General features: G+C 39.9%; 1 protein-coding gene and 1 non-coding gene across 4 annotated transcripts; one reads left to right on the top strand and one right to left on the bottom strand.

The window, feature by feature from the left end:
- Window positions 1–2,089: 2,089 nt before the first annotated feature.
- LOC133555297 (small Cajal body-specific RNA 2) lies at window positions 2,090–2,456 on the bottom strand. The gene has a single exon (XR_009807322.1). It is a non-coding gene; the product is annotated as a small Cajal body-specific RNA 2 (non-coding RNA).
- Window positions 2,457–2,593: 137 nt separating this feature from the next.
- On the top strand, window positions 2,594–19,641 carry zgc:195245 (uncharacterized protein LOC565483 homolog). 3 transcript variants are annotated; one of them, XM_061903519.1, is made up of 7 exons: window positions 2,594–2,659; window positions 3,324–3,445; window positions 3,567–3,664; window positions 9,763–9,790; window positions 13,950–14,091; window positions 14,174–14,318; window positions 19,136–19,641. In XM_061903519.1, exons 3-7 carry the CDS (start codon window positions 3,656–3,658, stop codon window positions 19,235–19,237), a joined length of 426 nt encoding a protein of 141 aa, XP_061759503.1. In that variant the 5' UTR covers window positions 2,594–2,659; window positions 3,324–3,445; window positions 3,567–3,655; the 3' UTR covers window positions 19,238–19,641. The 3 variants fall into 3 exon arrangements, with proteins under 3 accessions (XP_061759503.1, XP_061759501.1, XP_061759502.1); XM_061903517.1 differs by lacking the exons at window positions 2,594–2,659; window positions 3,324–3,445; window positions 3,567–3,664 and adding an exon at window positions 7,667–7,918; XM_061903518.1 differs by lacking the exons at window positions 2,594–2,659; window positions 3,324–3,445; window positions 3,567–3,664 and adding an exon at window positions 7,669–7,909.

The following is a 19,641-nucleotide window of genomic DNA, read 5'->3' as shown; positions in this document are numbered from 1 at the left end:
GGATGTACACTGTATAGTAATGAATCCAATAAACATTTGATTTGATTTGACATGAAATTTGCAAAATGCAGTTGCGCATTTTGCAAATTGCGCGCCATTGGTATTGTGCTTACAACAAATACCCAATTGGATATGGCTGCTAGACTTTTGACAAGAACAAGAAAGTTTGATCACATTACGCCTGTACTGGCTCACCTGCACTGGCTTCCTGTGCACTTAAGATGTGACTTTAAGGTTTTACTACTTACGTATAAAATACTACACGGTCTAGCTCCATCTTATCTTGCCGATTGTATTGTACCATATGTCCCGGCAAGAAATCTGCGTTCAAAGGACTCCGGCTTATTAGTGATTCCCAAAGCCCAAAAAAAGTCTGCGGGCTATAGAGCATTTTCCGTTCGGGCTCCAGTACTCTGGAATGCCCTCCCGGTAACAGTTCGCGATGCCACCTCAGTAGAAGCATTTAAGTCTCACCTTAAAACTCATTTGTATACTCTAGCCTTTAAATAGACTCCCTTTTTAGACCAGTTGATCTGCCGTTTCTTTTCTTTTTCTTCTATGTCCCACTCTCCCGTGTGGAGGGGGTCCGGTCCGATCCGGTGGCCATGTACTGCTCGCCTGTGTATCGGCTGGGGACATCTCTGCGCTGCTGGTCCGCCTACGCTTGGGATGGTTTCCTGCTGGCTCCGCTGTGAACGGGACTCTCGCTGCTGTGTCTTGGATCCTCTTTGGACTGGACTCTCGCGACTGTGTTGTATCCATTGTGGATTGAACTTTCACAGTATCCTGTTAGATCCGCTCGACATCCATTGCTTTCCTCCTCTCTAAGGTTCTCATAGTCATCATTGTCACCGACGTCCCACTGGGTCATTATTGTCACCAATGTCCCACTGGGTGTGAGTTTTCCTTGCCCTTATGTGGGCCTACCGAGGATGTCGTGGTGGTTTGTGCAGCCCTTTGAGACACTAGTGATTTAGGGCTATATAAGTAAACATTGATTGATTGATTGATTGATATTGCTATGAGCTAGCCCAGGGTGATGTTTCACCGACATTTAGTGTTGAACCCTATGATTAAACCATTCCTGCAACATATCAAACAATTGAAGGTGTATTGTTCATTTCTACTCAACAGAGAGCAGAGCCCTTCACTTCGTTGTAAGCACAATACCAATGGCGCGCAATTTGCAAAACGCGCAACTGCATTTTGCAAATTTCATGTCAAATCAAATCAAATGTTTATTGGATTCATCACTATACAGTGTACATCCACCACTAAACTACTGACTAAACTACTACCGTGTGGATTCAGGCCGGGTGGCCTATTTCAAGTTCCAGGTAACCTTACATTATTATATTTTATAAATAGTAAACCAAGTTGTGTTAGTAGTTTAGTCAGCAGTTCTGTTGTGGATGTACACTGTATAGTGATGAATCCAATAAACATTTGATTTGATTTGACATTAAATTTGCAAAATGCGGTTGCGCATTTTGCAAATAGCGCGCCATTGGTATTGTGCTTACAACAGTTATACCCAATTGGATATTGCTATGAGCTAGCCCAGGGTGATGTTTCACCGACATTTAGTATTGAACCCTATGATTAAACCATTCCTGCAACATATCAAACAATTGAAGGTGTATTGTTGATTTCTACTCAACAGAGAGCAGAGCCCTTCACTTTGTTGTAAGCACAATACCAATGGCGCGCAATTTGCAAAATGTGCAACCGCATTTTGCAAATCTAATATCAAACCAAATCTAATGTTTATTGGATTCATCACTATACAGTGTACATCCACGACTAAACTACTACAAAGCGTCGATTCAGGCCGGGTGGCCTATTTCAAGTTCCGGGTAACCCTACATTATTATATTTTATAAATAGTAAACCAAGTTGTGGTAGTAGTTTAGTCAGTAATTCTGTCGTGGAAGTACACTGTATAGTGATGAATTCAATAAACATTTGATTTGATATTAAATTTGTTGCGCATTTTGCGAATTTCGCGCCATTGGTATTGTGCTTACAACAGCTTTAGCCAAGGACTAGCTTAGCTTCCCCCGGTATAGCCGCTCCTCTTTTGTTGCGGTCAGATCAGAATCGCTTCTTTACTCATTGTCCATTGTGATATTTGGAAATAATCCATACACACTCCGAACTAGTATATCTGATCGATTCATCACTTCTAACCACAACTTTACAGCGTGGAGGCCACGATGGTTTCATTCGTGCATTGCCGCACATTGCCACGGAGGCTAGCGAGCCTTTCTTATATCATTTCTGGTCACAGTCTAGCCGAAACTACGACCAGATCAAATAAGATCAGTGTGTAGGTTTTTTTTGGGGGGGTAAAAGAACACGCACTCCGCATTCACACAACACTCACTCGCGCTTTCCAATGCAGTCAAGAACACGCACACAACACTCGTACATCAGCCTTTCATTCTGTGGCCAACAGAGGCTTGCGGGTTGGAATATAAACTTCAAGCTGCGTTGCATTCTGGGAAAGCGCCACAAGCAGTTGGTAAAGGTCAGTAAAGTGCTGCCCTCTTGTGACAGAACAGTGTTATGCCATTACATCACGACTGGGTCTGTGACCATGGAGATATGTAAACAACAGTCCGGACTAGGCGCTTAATGGCTAAAATAACGGAGTCAGGTATGTCCGAATGCTTCCCACAATGCAAATAACCGAGACGGCGTGGCTCGGTTGGGAGAGTGGCCGTGCCAGCAACCTGAGGGTTCCTGGTTCGATCCCCACAGTCCATCAACCTCGTCATGACCGTTGTGTCCTTGAGCAAGACACATCTCTCTAGCTCCTGATGGGTCGTGGTTAGGGCCTTGCATGGCAGCTCCCGCCTTCAGTGTGTGAATGTGTAAATAATCGTAAATAATTCAATGTATATACTATGATGATTAACCTGTGTGATGACTGTATTATGCTGATAGTATGTATTTGTACGATGAATTGATTAACGTGGACCCCGACTTAAACAAGTTGAAAAACTTATTCGGGTGTTACCATATAGTGGTCAATTGTACGGAATATGTACTGAACTGTGCAATCTACTAATAAAAGTATCAATCAATCAATCAATCAATCAAGTGTGAATGGGTGAATGTGGAAATAGCGTCAAAGCACTTTGAGTACCTTGAAGGTAGAAAAGTGCTATATTTACCATTTAACCTGCTAAAACTTACGTAGGCAAACTTACATAGGCAAACTCAAAGCACAGGAAGGGATGCTGTATTTGGAGAAAATATGTTTATTGAGGGAGTGAAACCCCCCAAATTCTGCCTTTATTTTCCTTTCCTGACTTTAGGGGTTTCTTTGCCCAAGCTGAGAAGTTACAAAAGTTCGAAGGCCTACTACGAGATGGTGTGGGGATGGCTGACAGAGTGACTGTGCCAGCTCATCAATGACGTGTGCTTGGTGAAAGCCAAGGTATGCTCATCGTTATTAGGTTACCCAAGCAAGCTCCAATCAAGATATACATAATTTAAACATGCTTTGTGTGTGTTGTTGTTACAAGTGGAAGTGACCGAAGTACCCATCTTTTGTTCAGGTACTTCCAGAGACATGCACACACGCTGCTGAGTTGTTCTTTCTCTTCGAAGCCACAGCCAAGTCGAGGGACTTCAAAACATATTGGCAATGTCGAAGGTGGGCTATGACCATCTGTACTGCAACATTGAAATAGCTGCTAATAAAGTCAGCTCCTTTAAAGTCATCTAAAGACCACAATCAAATAGTGAAGCTGCTGCATCACTGTACAGTGGAGTTATAAAATTGATTAAGCAAACCATATCATACAAAATAATAGTTATTTTCCCAATTCCAAGCTGTCAAAGGTGCTGCTATAACAATAGGCATTGAAATAGCAGCTGAGTTAAAGGCCTACTGAAATGAGATTTTCTTATTTAAACGGGGATAGCAGGTCCATGCTATGTGTCATACTTGATCATTTCGCGATATCGCCATAGTTTTGCTGAAAGGATTTAGTAGAGAAAATCGACGATAAATTTTCAACTTTTGGTCGCTCTTAAAAAAGCCCCGCCTTTCCCGGAAGTAGTGCGCGTGACGTCACAGATTGTCGGACTCCACATCCACCCATTGATTACAATCATGGACAAGAGCAGCGCGAGCGATTCTGACTGAGAAAGTGACAGTTTCCCCATTAATTAGAGCGAGGATGAAAGATTTGTGTTTGAGGATATTTATAGCGACCAACTAGAAAAATAAAAATAAAAAAACGACAGCTCCGGGCGACGGCAGTGTGAGCGTTTCAGATGTAATTAGACATGTACTAGGATAATTCTGGAAGATCCCTTATCTGCTTATTGTTTTAATAGTGTTTTAGTGAGATTTTAAAGACTGTAAAGTAAAGATTGTAAAGACATACCTCGAGGTCGGATGGCTGCGTTGAACACACTGTGTCTCAGAGAGACGCCAAGGAGCCAAGCTCACAGCTGCTGCAGAACGACGAATAATCCACGGATGTCTTCGGTAAGATATATATCCCAATTTCCCCATCCAAAAACATGCTGGTTGACGTAGAGAAAACATGTTCGCTTGACCGCTCTGCTTTCACAACAAACAAAGAAACGCCGGCTGGGTTTTAGTGCTAAAGACAGCTGGAATCCACCGCTTTCCACCAACAGCATTGTTCTTTATAGTCTCCATTATTAAATGAACAAATTGCCAAAGATTCAGCAACACAGATGTCCAAAATACTGTAAAATTATGCGGTTAAAGCAGACGACTTTTAGCTGTGTGTGTGCGCAGCGCTAATATTTCATCACAGTCCGTGACGTCACGCGTATACGTCATCATTCCGCGACATTTTCAACAAAAAACTCCCGGGAAATTTAAAATTGCAATTTAGTAAACTAAAAAGGCCGTATTGGCATGTGTTGCAATGTTAATATTTCATCATTGATGTATAAACTATCGGACTGCGTGGTCTGTAGTAGTGGGTTTCAGTAGGCCTTTAACATGCATGTTAAATTTAATGCTCTGCAGTTTTAGTATTGACAGCTCAACAACCCTATAGATTTTTAGGGTAGGTTATATACCCTAAGATCTACACGGTGGACGTGGTTAGTATGTATGCGGAAAAGTGGTTGACTAATGGCCCTCACGGTGTGAGTTTTCTCTGGGTAATCCAGCCTTTTCCCAGATCCCCAAAACATACTAGTTTAATTGAAAACTCTAAACTTTACAAATGTGTAAATGTGAGTGTAAATGTTGTTTATTTGTGTCCTGTGATGACTAAGGACCAGAACAGGGTGTACCTCGCCTCTCATCATGTTCATTGTCAGGTCTGGAAAAAGCTGATTGAAAACACAATAATCTAGTGTAGAATAAAGCAAATCTGTCCATATTTGGAAAAGTTATATTCAGATTCACATTTGACAGCAGTAATGATCAATTAGAACAAACTTGTATTTATTGAGGGCCACCTCGCAATATGAATTGGAAAAAGCCTTTTGGATGAGGGGTGAAACGTGTTCGACAAGCAAGTGGAGTCCATTTGCCTTGATTCACCAGTTACCGATTAGATTTTCAATGTCCAGGGCCCCCGGTGACCCCAAAGGGAATACGCGGTAGGAAATGGATGGATGGATGGATTCATTGTGTCTTGAAGCAAGGGCTACCAAGTTCTACTTTATCTAATCGAAGCAATTGTGGCAAAATCTGGTGCACTACTTGGGTGCAACTAACATAGGCACTGTTGATTCAGTCTCAACTAGTTTGTGGCCTGAATAAGACACAAATAGTAAAAAAACTATGCAAACCTTAAGACAGTGGTTCTCAAATGGGGGTACGCGTACCCCTGGGGGTACTTGAAGGTATGCCAAGGAGTATGTGAGATTTTTTTTTTAATATTCTAAAAACAGCAACGATTCAAAAAACCTTTATAAATATATTTATTGAATAATACTTCAACAAAATATTAATGTAAGTTCATAAACTGTGAAAAGAAATGCAACAATGCAATATTCAGTGTTGACAGCTAGATTTTTTTGTGGACATGTTCCATAAATATTGATGTTAAAGATTTCTTTTTTTGTGAAGAAATGTTTAGAATTAAGTTCATGAATCCAGATGGATCTCTATTACAATCCCCAAAGAGGGCACTTTAAGTTGATGAATACTTGTATGTGTAGAAATCTTTATTTATAATTGAATCACTTGGGTTTTTTTTCAACAAGTTTTAAGTTATTTTTATATCTTTTGTTCCAAATAGTTCAAGAAAGACCACTACAAATGAACAATATTTTGCACTGTTATACAATTTAATAAATCAGAAACTGATGACATAGTGCTGTATTTTACTTCTTTATCTCTTTTTTTTTCAACCAAAAAGGGCTTTGCTCTGATTAGGGGGTACTTGAATAAAAAAAAAATGTTCACAGGGGGTACATCACTGAAAAAAGTTTGAGAACCACTGCCTTAAGACATATAAATAAACAATTCAAGCAGTGAAATCAAATGTTTCCTAAACACATAGCACACATATATTAAGTTTACATTAAATACAAATTTTGGGGTATTTTTAAAAATGACATCAAAGCAATATTATTACATGGTCCATGAAGGAGCGCAAGGAACATGTCATTTAATGAGTGACAGGGTGCTTATTATGAAATGATTACTCAAAACATATTCCTAGCCCCTTCCAGCTCTGTCACTGATAAGAATGTAATGGATAATTTCCCTAGTCATCCATCCATCCATTTTCTGCGCTTATTCCCTTTGGGGTCGCGGGGAGCGCTGGTGCCTATCTCAGCTACAATCGGACGGAAGGCGGAGTACACCCTGGAAAAGTCACCCCTCATCGCAGTTCCCTAGTCATCTTAAATGTCTTTAGTGGCACTAACAGTGCCACGAGGATGGTTAACAGTCCTACTGGGGCCGATCCCGGTCAAAGCTGCCAGTGATTGGTCAGGAAGATATGCAAAGGTGTTAAGTTTGTTATTATGAATACAAATATATACATATATATACATATATATATATATATATATATATATATATATATATATAATTTCATTTTAGTACAAAACATTCATCGAATTAAATTAAAGTTTATTTAAAAAGTAGTAAAATCAAATTTAATAATAAAAACATAAATATTATATTCATTTAAAACCAATGTGAACATTTACAAAAAAATAAATATACAACAGGAACTTTAAAAAGTGTGTTTGTTTTTTAATAAAATATTTAAGATACATTAAAAAAGACTGCTTTTTAAATAATAAAATAAAATACTGCTTAGGGCCCTAAAGCCGAAGAGCTAACCACAAGTAGGACACTTTCACTTTTTCAGTATGAATGTAAAAAAAGTATTACATTTTAATACCCTTTTCGTGGAATTTAATGATAATATGTGAAAATCGATAATGACAGGACATTTATTTATGCTCAAATAGCCTTTTTGTGCTTTAGGTTGTGTTTGTCAGTACATCACTGTACAGTGTATACAGTGACATGCTGTATTAAAGTATACTGTATATGGAATACGATGCCTACAGGTTCCCTGAGTGCTCCGGCATTCTTAATGGACTCTATAGCTGTATAGTGTGCTGCTATATTGGATTTAAGCTGCATTTGTGTCCATGGCAATCAACTAATCTATCGTCCAGCTCTCCGTGGGAGTGGTGAGGTAATTTTGAATGGCGTAATAAGATTTGAGTGTCTACTACCACCGAGGTGAGGTGACACATCTGAGTCCTACGTCAGCAACAACATGCTTGATTCAACGCGCGAGGAAGAATCAGACAGCAAAGACATGAAGTGAGGAAGTGGAATAATCCATGTTTTTTCTACAATGGAATGAAATAAAGAAGCGAGTGGACCTTAAGAGACAAGACCCCCCTCTGTATCATGGAGGAATCAAATGTAAGCAAAGTGAGTTGTAGCTTTTACTCTAGATGTTCACCTGTAGGCAACACAGTGTTTATCTTCAGGTAGTCTATTCCGGACACTCATGTTTACCTTCTATAAGAGATATACGGGAAGTGTCTAGCACACAATTAAATTTTCACCATATTGCTTTGTCACCTTAGGTTGCTTTATAAAGAACTATACCAAGATTGATTGAATGCACTTTCACTCATATAAAAAAATCACTCCATGACCCTAGTGGCTGGCCAACAGAGATAACTCTTACATAACTCTTGTTTTCCATGCAACCAGCAGAGCTAACACTATCACATATAATGTGATAGTCCCTCCAATCACACATTATACAGTGCATTTAGAAAGTGTTCACAGCGCTTGACTTTTTTCACATGTTGTCATGTTACAGCCTTATTCCAAAATGGAATAAAGTAATTTTTGTCCTCAAATGTCTACACTATATACCTCATAATGACAATGTGAAAAGTTTTTTTTAATTATTACAATTTTTTAAATCAGCAAATGTATTAAAAATAAAAATATAAAAAAATACATGTATTGTATATAAGTATTGGCAGTTGTTGCTAAATAACTTTTTGATGCACCTTTGGTGGCAATAACAGCCTCAAGTCTTTTTGAATATGATTGCCACAAGCTTGGCACACCTATCTTTGGGCAGTTTTGCCCATTCCTTTTTGCAGCACTTCTCAAGTTCCATCACGTTGGATTGGAAGTGTTGCTTTTTTATCCAGGATGTCTCTGGACATTGCTGTATTCATCTTTCCCTCTATCCTGACTAGCCTTACAGTTCCTGTAAAACATCCCTACAGCATGATGCTGCCACCACCATGCTTCACTGTAGGTATGGTATTGGCCTGGTAATGATAGGTGCCTGGTTTCCTCCAAACTTGATTCCTGGCATTCACATCAAAGAGTTCGATCTTTCTCTCAGCAGACAAAATATTTTTGTTTCTCTTGGTCTGAGAGTCTTGCAGATGCATTTTGATAAACCTTTTACAATGCTTTTGTCTGACCACTCTACCATACAGGCCTGATCGGTGGATTGCGAGAGATGCCTGGCATTCATATCAAAGAGTTCAATCTTTCTTTCATCAGACAAAATATTTTTGTTTCTCTAGGCCTGAGAGTCTTGCAGATGCATTTTGACAAACCTTTTACAATGCTTTTGTCTGGCCACTATACCATACAGGCCTGATCAGTGGATTGCGAGAGATGGTCAGAGATAGGGCTAGAGATGGTCCTTCTGGAAGGTTCTCCTCTCTCCACAGAATAATGCTGTATGGTCACTCTGACAGAAAAATCATCAGGTTCTTTCTCACCTCCCTGATTAGACTAAGATTAATGCAGCAATGTACAGACACATACTGGATGAAAACCAACACTTCCCATCCAACCTGATGGAGCGCTGAGGTGCTGCAATGAGGAATAGGTGAAACTGCCCAAAGATAATTGTGCTAAGCTTATGGAAATGTATTCAAAAATACCTGAGGCTGTAATTGCTGCCTAAGGTGCATCAACAAAGTATTGAGCAAAGGTTGTGAATCTTTAATACATTTTCCAAATTTAAAAAAACAACCTCACATGGTAATTATGGAGTATTGTGTGTAGAATTTCAAGGACATAAATGAAGTTTTTTCACTTTGTAATAAGGCTGCAACGTAACAAAATGTGGAAAAAGTAAAGGGCTGGGGACACTTTCCGTATACAATGTAGGTAAAAAAAAAAGCATACCGTATTCAATCAAATGTTTTTCACTTCACCGTGTGGAAAAAAGATCCTACTAATGTATATTCTGTTTTTGTGTGTTTCTTCTTCACTGTGATTAATAACAGAAAACAGGATATGGACATCACAAAAAAGGTACCTGTTGCTATGAATAAATATATCCTATAAAGTAGCAATTAAATATAATCTATTTTGCATGATATTTAACCATACATGTTGAACATGTTTGGATGAGAAATTGGTGTTTGAGTTGTGGATGACAAATATAATATTTTTACTGTGTTCAGTTATACATCTTATACATTCTTACATAATTAAAGGTGGAAGATATTAAGGGTGCTGAAAAAAGCGATTCACATCCAAACAACGATTCTTCTTTATTTCGATCCTAAATGAGCCATCATTTTCAAGAATTTAATTAGTAAAACATTTTCTGTGTGAATCTATTTTTTAAATATTCTTTTTTCTCCAATCTGATCATTTGTTATCTTTTGTAACGTCTTATAAAAATGTTATATTATAATTTATATACCAAATAATATATTTTGAGAACTGTGTTGAATTGAGAATCATCCCCCCCAAGAATCAGAATCAAAATCTTAAGTTGTTGTAAGATTCATATCCCTAAAAGATACATTCCTTTCACATTGCACACGCTATTTACTTAGATATGACATGATGGTTGCATCAGCTCTGTGCTGCTTTAAGATCTGTTATGTCCTTTGTGTTATTTGTTTTCCCTCTTGTTATCGGAACAAAATTGTGCCGCGGATGGCCACTTAGTTGCTGCGTATTTCTTTGTTTTTTGCATTGAACAAGTACATTCCTTGTATGTTAAACATACTTGGCCAATAAATCTGTTTCTGATATGCTTGCCAAGTTTTATACCTGCATTGCTTATTAGTATTACATTTTTTATTCAATACATTTTCTTACTTTCATCACATAAACAGCCATTGTGACACATTCCCTAGTCTTTTCTCTTCAATTAGAAAATGATAACACTTTAACACAGGAAGAGGACAAACTTTAACAGGCAAAATGTAAGCAAACTACCGGTAAATGTTGTATCAACAACGTGTAAAAAGATATAGTGAAACAACAATCAGTTATATGGTTAGATTTGATAAATTCTGCTTCTCTCTACTCCTTTTTGGACATGTAGAATTGTGTGAGTGTAGTAATGTGATGCCTATCTTCACGTGTTGTTTATTGTTGGTTAAGTAACTTCTCATCCAGTTTAAGACCAACCCTCTGATGCCATAACGTTCTAATTTTTTGACTAGTTTTGTTCAATATTTTGTTGGAAAGTTGGACACTTTTCTGCGTGAATTACCTGAAAATAAAACATTCCGCATGTATACATATATTTTATTTTACTTAGTAAAAAATATATTTTCTGGTTGATCAAAATAACTTGATATCAATGTGTAGGAAAGGGGCAAAAATGTGTTAGACAGAAGCATGATATATATGCATTATATACTATGTATATATTTATATATATATATATATATATATATATATATATATATATATATATATATATATATATATATATATATATATATATATATATATATATATATATATATATGTATATGGGTATATATATGTGTATGTGTATGTATATATATACATATATATATATATATATATATATATATATATATATATATATATATATATATATATATATACATATATATGTGTGTGTGTGTGTATATCACCTTTGAGTTTCTATGTATTTAACAGTATATCTTTTTTACTGATTATATCTAAAGTTTTATGTTTTTGCAGCGTTTCATTTGGGTGTACAGTGTATTATTGCAGAGATTACATTCCAGATCACCTTGTAGTAGGTGAATTTCCGCAAAATAGGGATGTTATTTTTTTAATGATTTTTTAAAAACATTATATGCATCTAAAGTCTTTAAAAGCCCTTCACTGTCAAAGTTAGTTGGTGACTAACCTCAAAATGCAGAGATGGAGGCAGGCATGGAGTGAGAAAACATGATTTAATATAAATACTAAAACAAGAACAAACAAAAGGGTACTAACACAAAGCGCGCACGAGGCGGATAACAGTCAAAGAGAGCTAGCATGGGAGCTAGAAAACAAAAAAGGAGACTTAGAATGGAAGCTAGCAAAAACAAAAAGGGGTCAAGCGTGGAAGCTAGCGGGTAGCGAGCAGGAAAACAGAAGTCGTACTTGTAAAATGAAAGAACAAACTGGAATCAGGGAACAAAAATCAGTAAGCTACAAACATCAAACGAATATAGCTTACCGCTACGCTGCAAAGACATGACAAGGTACGACACGGCAGGAACGATAATACAAGACAAGCGCGACAGGAAGTGACATCGACAAATCAATAATCCAGCACTGACTTGAAGACAAAGCAGGTACAAATAGGAGTGGGCTGATTGACACCAGGTGTGGCCAGGTGCCAATCAGCCGCAGCTGAGGGGAAACAAAGCACTCAGGGAGACAAACAGGAAGATGAATCAAAAAAAGAGTTCTGGCAGGAACTAAGTAAAGGAAATACTAAACACACAGAGAAAAAACTAAAACACAAACAAACTGTCAGTGGCAAGCCTGGCAGTAGCCCCCACCCCCCTCCCATAACGGATACCAGACGTTTTACGAACCCCCCCATCCCCTAAAAAAAACCAGTCCAAAGTCAAGGGAGGTTGGAGGGAGGACAAGGCGGTGGGCCGCCAGGCCAAGTGTCCCCGCATCCAGTGGGGAAGAGTCCAGTGACGACGGCGAATGGAACGCAGCTGCAATTTGCGAGGCGGTCGCCCATGAAACGACCACCTCTGTGGCCGACAAAAGTATGGTGGCGCTCTCAGCTGGCCCACCGGACAGGATGGTGGTAGCGCCCCCTGCTGCTGGCCCACCGAACAGGATGGTGGCGCCCCCTGCTGCTGGCCCACCGGAGAGAATGATGGTGGAGTCTGCTGGCCCACCGGAGTGCGTGGTGGAGTCTGCTGGCTAACCGGAGTGCGTGGTGGCACCGTATGTTGCAGACCCACCGAAGATGATGGCGCCTTAGGTTGCAGACCAACCAAAGGTGATGGCGCCGTAGATTTCAGACCCACCGGAGGTGATGGTGGCGTTTGTGGGCCCACCGGAGATGATGGTGGCATCTGCCGGCCCACCGGAGATGATGGTGGCATCTGCCGGCCCACCGGAGATGATGGTGGCGTCTGCCGGCCTACCAAAGATAATGGTGCCGTCTGTTGCAGACCAACTGGGACGCGAAATAGCTGTCCCTCCCCATCTGCACAGCTACTCCTTGCTCCCCCCTCAAGGGACGGATCCAAGACGTCCCCCGAGAAGCCAACATAGGACAGGGATGGGTGGGAGAGATTGCAAAATCATGCAAAGTGTTTCCTCGATTTGTCCATTAATTCTAAAACTTTGTTTAGCCTCTCCGACATAGACAACTCTGCGGGGTTCGAATTTGGCTGAATTTTTCGGTCAAAGTTAGTTGGTGATGAACCCCAAGATGCAGAGATGGATGCAGGCATGGAGCGAGAAAACATGATTTATAATAAATACTAAAACAAGAACAAACAAAAGGGTACTAACACAAAGCGCGCACGAGCCGGGTAACAAACTGAGAGAGCTAGCATGGGAGCTAGAAAACAAAAAGGAGACTTAGCATGGAAGCTAGCAAAAACAAAAAGGGGCCTTCCGTGGAAGCTAGCGGGTAGCGAGCAGAAAAACAGAAGTCGTACTTGTAAAATGAAAGAACAAACTGGAAGCAGGGAACACAAATCAGTAAGCTACAAACATCAAACGAATATAGCTTACCGCTACGCTGCAAAGACACGACAAGGTACGACACGACAGGAGCGATAATATATGACAAGGGCGACAAGAAGTGACATCGACAAATCAATAATCCAGCACTGACTGGAAGACAAAGCAGGTATAAATAAGAGGGGGCTGATTGAACCAGGTGTGGCCAGGTGCCAATCAGCCGCAGCTGAGGGGAAACAAAGGACTCAGGGAGACAAACAGGAAGCTGAACCAAAATAAGAGTGCTGACAGGAACTAAAGAAAAGAAATACTAAACACACAGAGGAAAAACTAAAACACAAACAAACTGTCAGTGGCAAGCCTGACATTCACACTGATTTCACACACATTTATAAACACTTTTTACGCCCCTAAAACACTCCATGCACACTCCAATCTATATCATTTTAACATGAAAACTTAAATTGGTACTCAAACCTTAATGTACTCAAAAATGTGACACTTTTGTCTTTGGCTTTCCCAGACACCTCGTTGGGCCATCCACAGACACTCAGTCAATCCACATTGTACAGCAGCAATGATCAGCCCAGAAAACTGAACAGTTTTTCAGCGGAGACGCCCACTTACCAGAACCTGCACCGGGAGCTGCTTCTTAGTCATAAAAGGTGATTAAACACCAAACACCGTTAAAGTCCTGTTTGTGTTTGTTCTGAGCTGTGGGACTCTGGCTATGACTCACCTGACCAGGGGCCTGATTCTGGAGGAGAAGCCTGAATTGAAGCGAGTGCTGGAGCAACGGCGACTGGAGCTGCACAAGGAGCAGGAGATGGCTCAACAGCAGCCGTCGGACCTGGAGACGGAGCTCCGCAAGAGGCAGCAGAAGCTAAAAGAGGTCAGACAATATACACAATATTCCTTTAAAGAGCCACTGTAATAACCATAAAGTGCCATAAAGGTATCTGAGTAGTAGTACACGCCACACATGCAACAATCATACATCTTTCATAGTTCTTTTTATTGATTTCACATTCATATTAATAAAAAAATTCAAACCCTCTTCATCCCCTACCCCTGCTGTCACTCAAAACAAAAACAAAAAACAAACAAAAGTAAGAGTACGTACAAAAGTACCCAGAGTAAGACAAATAAATAAATAAGTAAATAAATCAATCAATACAAGGCACTTGAGACAAAGTAGTTGAAAGCTAAAACACAGTGTAGAAGCAGCATGACAAGGCCTGAAATATCGACAGTCATATTCAGATACGTGTCGAGGGCTATTCCTGCACTTGTGTAAAGGATTGGTCAAAAAAATCAAAAAAGGTCTCCACACTTTGAAAAACTTGTTTTCAAAGCCCTGTAATGTATACGGTATCTTATTTTCTCGAGCTTCAGGTTTGCTAGCACGTCCCTTATCCAGTCGGAGACTGAGGGTGGGACAGCCTCCTTCCACTTCAACAATATCAGGCGGCGTGCGAGGAGGGTGGTAAAAGCCACTATTTTTTGATGACCCCCTACAGGTAGCTCCCTCCCTTCAGGAATGATTCCAAATACGGAAATTAAAGGGTTTGGATCTATTTGATCTGTTCAGACCGTAGAGAGTGCTTCAAAGATACATTTCCAATACCGCTTTAGCTTCTGAGAAAGCCAAAACATGTGTATTAGTGTTGCGTTATTTAATTTACATATATCACATAATGGGTTAATTTGGGAAAATATTTTAACTAATTTTGCTTTTGAGAAATGCAACCCGTGTATCACTTTAAATTGGAACAGTGAGTGTCGTGCGCACATTGAGGATGAGTGAACCCTTTTCTCAATTTTAGCCCAGGTTACGTCATCTATTGATGTTTGGAGGTCTTGTCCCATACTGTTCTGCAACAGTCATACTTCTATGCCAGGGGTAGGGAACCTATGGCTCTAGAGCCAGATGTGGCTCTTTTGATGACTGCGTCTGGCTCTCGGATAAATCTGAGCTGACATTGCTTAACACGATAAGTAATGAATAATTCCAATTGTAATCACAGTGTTAAAAATAATGTTCAAAATATAAAACGTTCTCATGCATTTTTAATCCATCCATCTGTTTTCTACCGCACCTGTTTAAGAAGTTGCGTTAATGGTAGGAAAGTATTTATCTACTATTGGTTAGTGTGGGGCTTGCCCTCCTCGGGGATCTTCAGACCACCAAGCACCAACATGAGAGCCTGTTTAAGGGTTACAAAATTATTGTATTTATTTTTCACTAAGTCTCTCAGTTGCTTTCCAGCAATTGTCTTTTTGTCTTTCGTCCTCGCTTGTGCTTTGGCTCCAGCTCCAACCCCGTCTCTCCTCCTGGCTGCTGCTTATAACCGAGCAGCAGGTGTTTAGATAACAAGGCCCAGATGGGCCATCTACGCACCTGTTGCTGATTTCGAGGCTGATCCTGGCAACACTTCGCTTCCATGCAGGCCCGCAGGCCACGCCCCCCTCCACAGTTAGCTTCAGAATAACAATGTTATTACTAAAAATATTATATGGCTCTTACAGAAATACATTTTAAAATATTTGGCTTCTTGGCTCTCTCAGCCAAAAAGGTTCTCGACCCCTGTTCTATGCAGTGGAACCTCGATTTACGAATTGCATCACAAACATTTTACTTACGAACCCCAGACAGAACAAAAATATGTTTCGATGTACAAAACTTGTCTCAGCGTAAGAACGTTTCATCCACCTATTATGTGCCTCACAGCACAGCCATTTTGTGTCCAGCAGCACATCTATTGTAGGTGGGCCGATCAATCTTTATTGCTTATTGTCTGCAGTGTTGCAGATGTTAGCTACTGTGCTACATTGTGTGCTTTTTAAGTCTTTTTTTTAGTCTTTTTGCAATTTTTTTGTTAAGAGTCTAAAGACAGCAATGTACAAGCAATGTGAGGTTCAAAACATTCAGGGAGTATCCACAGCATTGTCGCCACTGCCCCCTCACATTTACCCCTTTCCCTTCCACTGCACCCAACTTTACCAACAAGGTGAAGTGGATTTTATTTTTTGTTCCGAATCATCCAGCGACTTGGCTGTTCAAGTTAAAACATTTTGGGATTTGAAACTGTGAGTGCTCCACAGGCCCAGTGACAGTGTGTGTGTGTGTGTGTGTGTGTGTGTGTGTGTGTGTGTGTGTGTGTGTGTGTGTGTGTGTGTGTGTGTGTGTGTGTGTGTGTGTGTGTGTGAGTGTGTGTGTGTGTGTGTGTGTGTGTGTGTGTGTGTGTGTGTGTGTGTGTGTGTGTGTGTGTGTGTGTGTGTGTGTGTGTGTGTGTGCGTGCGTGTGTGTGTGTGTGTGTCGGCATTGCAACGGAACATGAGGACAATTCAGCTAGTTGTTGTTGTATTGCTTTGTTATATAATAGAATATTAATCCATCGCTGCCTTGTTATGTTTGTTTAATATACAGTGCCAAATATCACTTTATATTGTGTTCAAAGTGTACAAAGGTTAACTAAAATGTGGACTGTTGTTGTGGCTGCAACCAATTATTCATGTTTACATTTTTTCTAATGGAGAAATTTCCGTCAATATACAAATATTTCTATTTACAAACCCCGTTCAAGAACCTATTCAGTTAGACCTTAGAGGAGTCAATGTATAGCTTGTATAACAGTGTATTAGATTTACTATACAAATGAAAAAAGGGCAAGACACGCCCTTCATTGTCAAAATAGCTGGCAACACAAGTAAATAGCAAAATAAATGTTTTGCCTCCGCTACAGTCAAGCATGGTGGTGCATGAGTGCCGCCAGCACTGGAGAGTTGCGGTTCATTGAGGGACATAGAATCTGTTTGATAATAAAAGCAAAGCACAAAGCATAGAAAAAAAATTAACAGCGCTATTTTAACAAGAGATGTCCGATAATATCGGCCTCCCGATATTATCGACTGAAAAATGCTTTAAAATGTAATATCAGAAACTATCTGTATCGGTATCAAAAAGTAAAAATAATGACTTTTTAAAGCGCCGCTGTACGGAGCGGTACATATCCGGTAAAACCTTTACATAGGGGGAAGTACAGAACAGATGCGTCTCCCAGTCAGCACCCCCTCCCCTCTCCCCTCTCCCACACACGACACAGAAGTGGACGACTGCAGCATGAGAGGTTTACTGGCGACGCTTGATGACTTCATCAAACGGCCGCGAGCGCGGCATAACAACAACAAGAGTGTGTTGTTGCTGGTGCTGTAAACGTGGCTAACAAGCGAGCTTGCCTGGTGACTGACTAACGACACCATCTCTGTGGTTTGTAGGGGTGTAACGGTACGCAAAAATTTCTTTTCGGTACGTACTTCGGTTTAGAGATCACGGTTCGGTTCATTTTCGGTACAGTATGAAAACAACAAAATATAAGTTTTTGAGTTATTTATTTACCAAATTTGTAAACGATGGCATAACACAGGGTCTATTGCCAAGGTTAATGTGGTCAACATATATAAAATAAAAACTAAATAAGATAAGGCTCAGAATGGTTTCTTAACAAAACCTTTCTACATATAAAGTGCTTTTTTTGATTGACTGATTGATTGAGACTTGTATTAGTAGATTGCACAGTACAGTACAATTGACCACTGAATGCAAACTGCCCAATAAGTTTTTCAACTTGTTTAAGTCAGAGTCCCCTCCCAGCCTGGCTAACTTGGCTGCTATAAAAAACATTTGTTATTGCTTAAGCCCTGCCTGACTCGCCGAGGAGAGGCTGCTTGAATGCGGTGGTGACGCTTCAAAGGGGTTAGCATGTTTGACAAGTTGGCAGAAGCATACCCTACTGCTGCTGAACAATGTCGGCAAACCTCCGTCCTCCGTTGTTGTATCACACAGCCAAAGTGTTCCCAAACGGGCAGGAGGGTCTTCTAGCTCTGGCTTTTACATGTTGTCCTAGCCCGGTCGCTGCTATCCTGCCTCGCTCTGCATTGTGAGCTACCTAATATGTCCGTGTGGAAACTCGTTAGATCCGAACCGAACCGAAACCCCTGCACCGAAACGGTTCAATAGAAATATTTGTACCGTTACACCCCTAATGGTTTGGGATTATTTAAAACCGTCTCTGATGGATAAAAAAACTGGCAATTTGCAATGACTGCAAAAAGTTGGTTATGCGAGGAGGAACCAAGACGTTTTCCTTTAATATGAGCAATTAGATCTCCCACCTCTTCAAGAATCATAAGGAGATACACGATGAATACAAGCGGAAGATGGATGTGAGCCCAGTTTATAATTCCCTGTTATACAGTATACTAGGCAGTCTTGCACTAAATGAGGACTATGTTATTGTTTACTGTATTACTGTAGTATACTCTGGATTGAAGCTGTGTGCCTTCATTGTTTTTGTAGCTGTTGTTTTGAGGCTTGTTTAAAAAAATAAAAAAATAATACACTTTGTGACTTCAATAATGAATATGCCAGTGCCATGTCGGCACTTTTTTCCACAACTTGAGTTCAAGTTGTTCTCTTATTTTGGAAAACCTTGTTACATTGTTTAATGCATCCAGTGGGGCATCACAACAAAATTAGGCATAATAATGTGTTAATTCCATGACTTTATATATCGGTATCGGTTGATATCGGAATCGGTAATTAAGAGTTGGACAATATCGGAATATCGAATATCGGCAAAAATCCATTACCGGACATCTCTAATTTTAACCAATATACTGATTGATGGCAATATTTTGTCTTGGCAGTATGAGCAGGAGGAGATCAGGCAAAAAGAGAGCGAGCAGAAGATACCAGAGTTTGTTCGCGTGAAGGACAACCTGAGACGCACACAGATGTCCGAGCAGTGAGGGCCAGAACAACCTGCAACAACCTTCTCCCTGCATGTGTCACACCCATCTTTACATGTCATTGTGTTTGTTTGTTAAAGTGTGTTCAAGGAATCACCCGCACCAGAAAACACATTCTAGCGTTATTCACTCTTCTGTTTGTGTTTATTATGGAGATCAGGTAAAGTTATCGCAACATTGAAGGTTTTTTTTTTAAATGTATTTTTTACTGTCATGATGTTATTTATTGTTTTAATCATCTGTTTTTTTTTTCTTTTGTTCAGTGGCAGAGCCCTGCCTGTCCTGTGAGACATTTCCAGGATGTTTTGTGTCAGCGTGTCTGAACCAAACAATGCACATCCCTCAGTGTTACAAATTGAATTGTTTCTGTCTGGACTTTTGGTTTGTTTTACGTGTCCCAGAGT

Source organism: Nerophis ophidion, linkage group LG06 (assembly GCF_033978795.1).
Source record: "Nerophis ophidion isolate RoL-2023_Sa linkage group LG06, RoL_Noph_v1.0, whole genome shotgun sequence".
NCBI classification, from domain to species: Eukaryota; Metazoa; Chordata; class Actinopteri; order Syngnathiformes; family Syngnathidae; genus Nerophis; species Nerophis ophidion.
The sequence above is the reverse complement of the archived record's forward strand: the minus strand, read 5'-3'. Positions and strand labels throughout refer to the sequence as shown.

Bases quoted from the DNA above. Each gene is read 5' to 3' on its own strand.
- zgc:195245 (XM_061903517.1), top strand. From the start codon at position 7,895: ATGGAGGAATCAAATGTAAGCAAA. The intron at 7,919-9,762 runs GTGAGTTGTAGC...GATTAATAACAG, and splicing joins AGGAATCAAATGTAAGCAAA to AAAACAGGATATGGACATCA. The intron at 9,791-13,949 runs GTACCTGTTGCT...TGGCTTTCCCAG, and splicing joins ATATGGACATCACAAAAAAG to ACACCTCGTTGGGCCATCCA.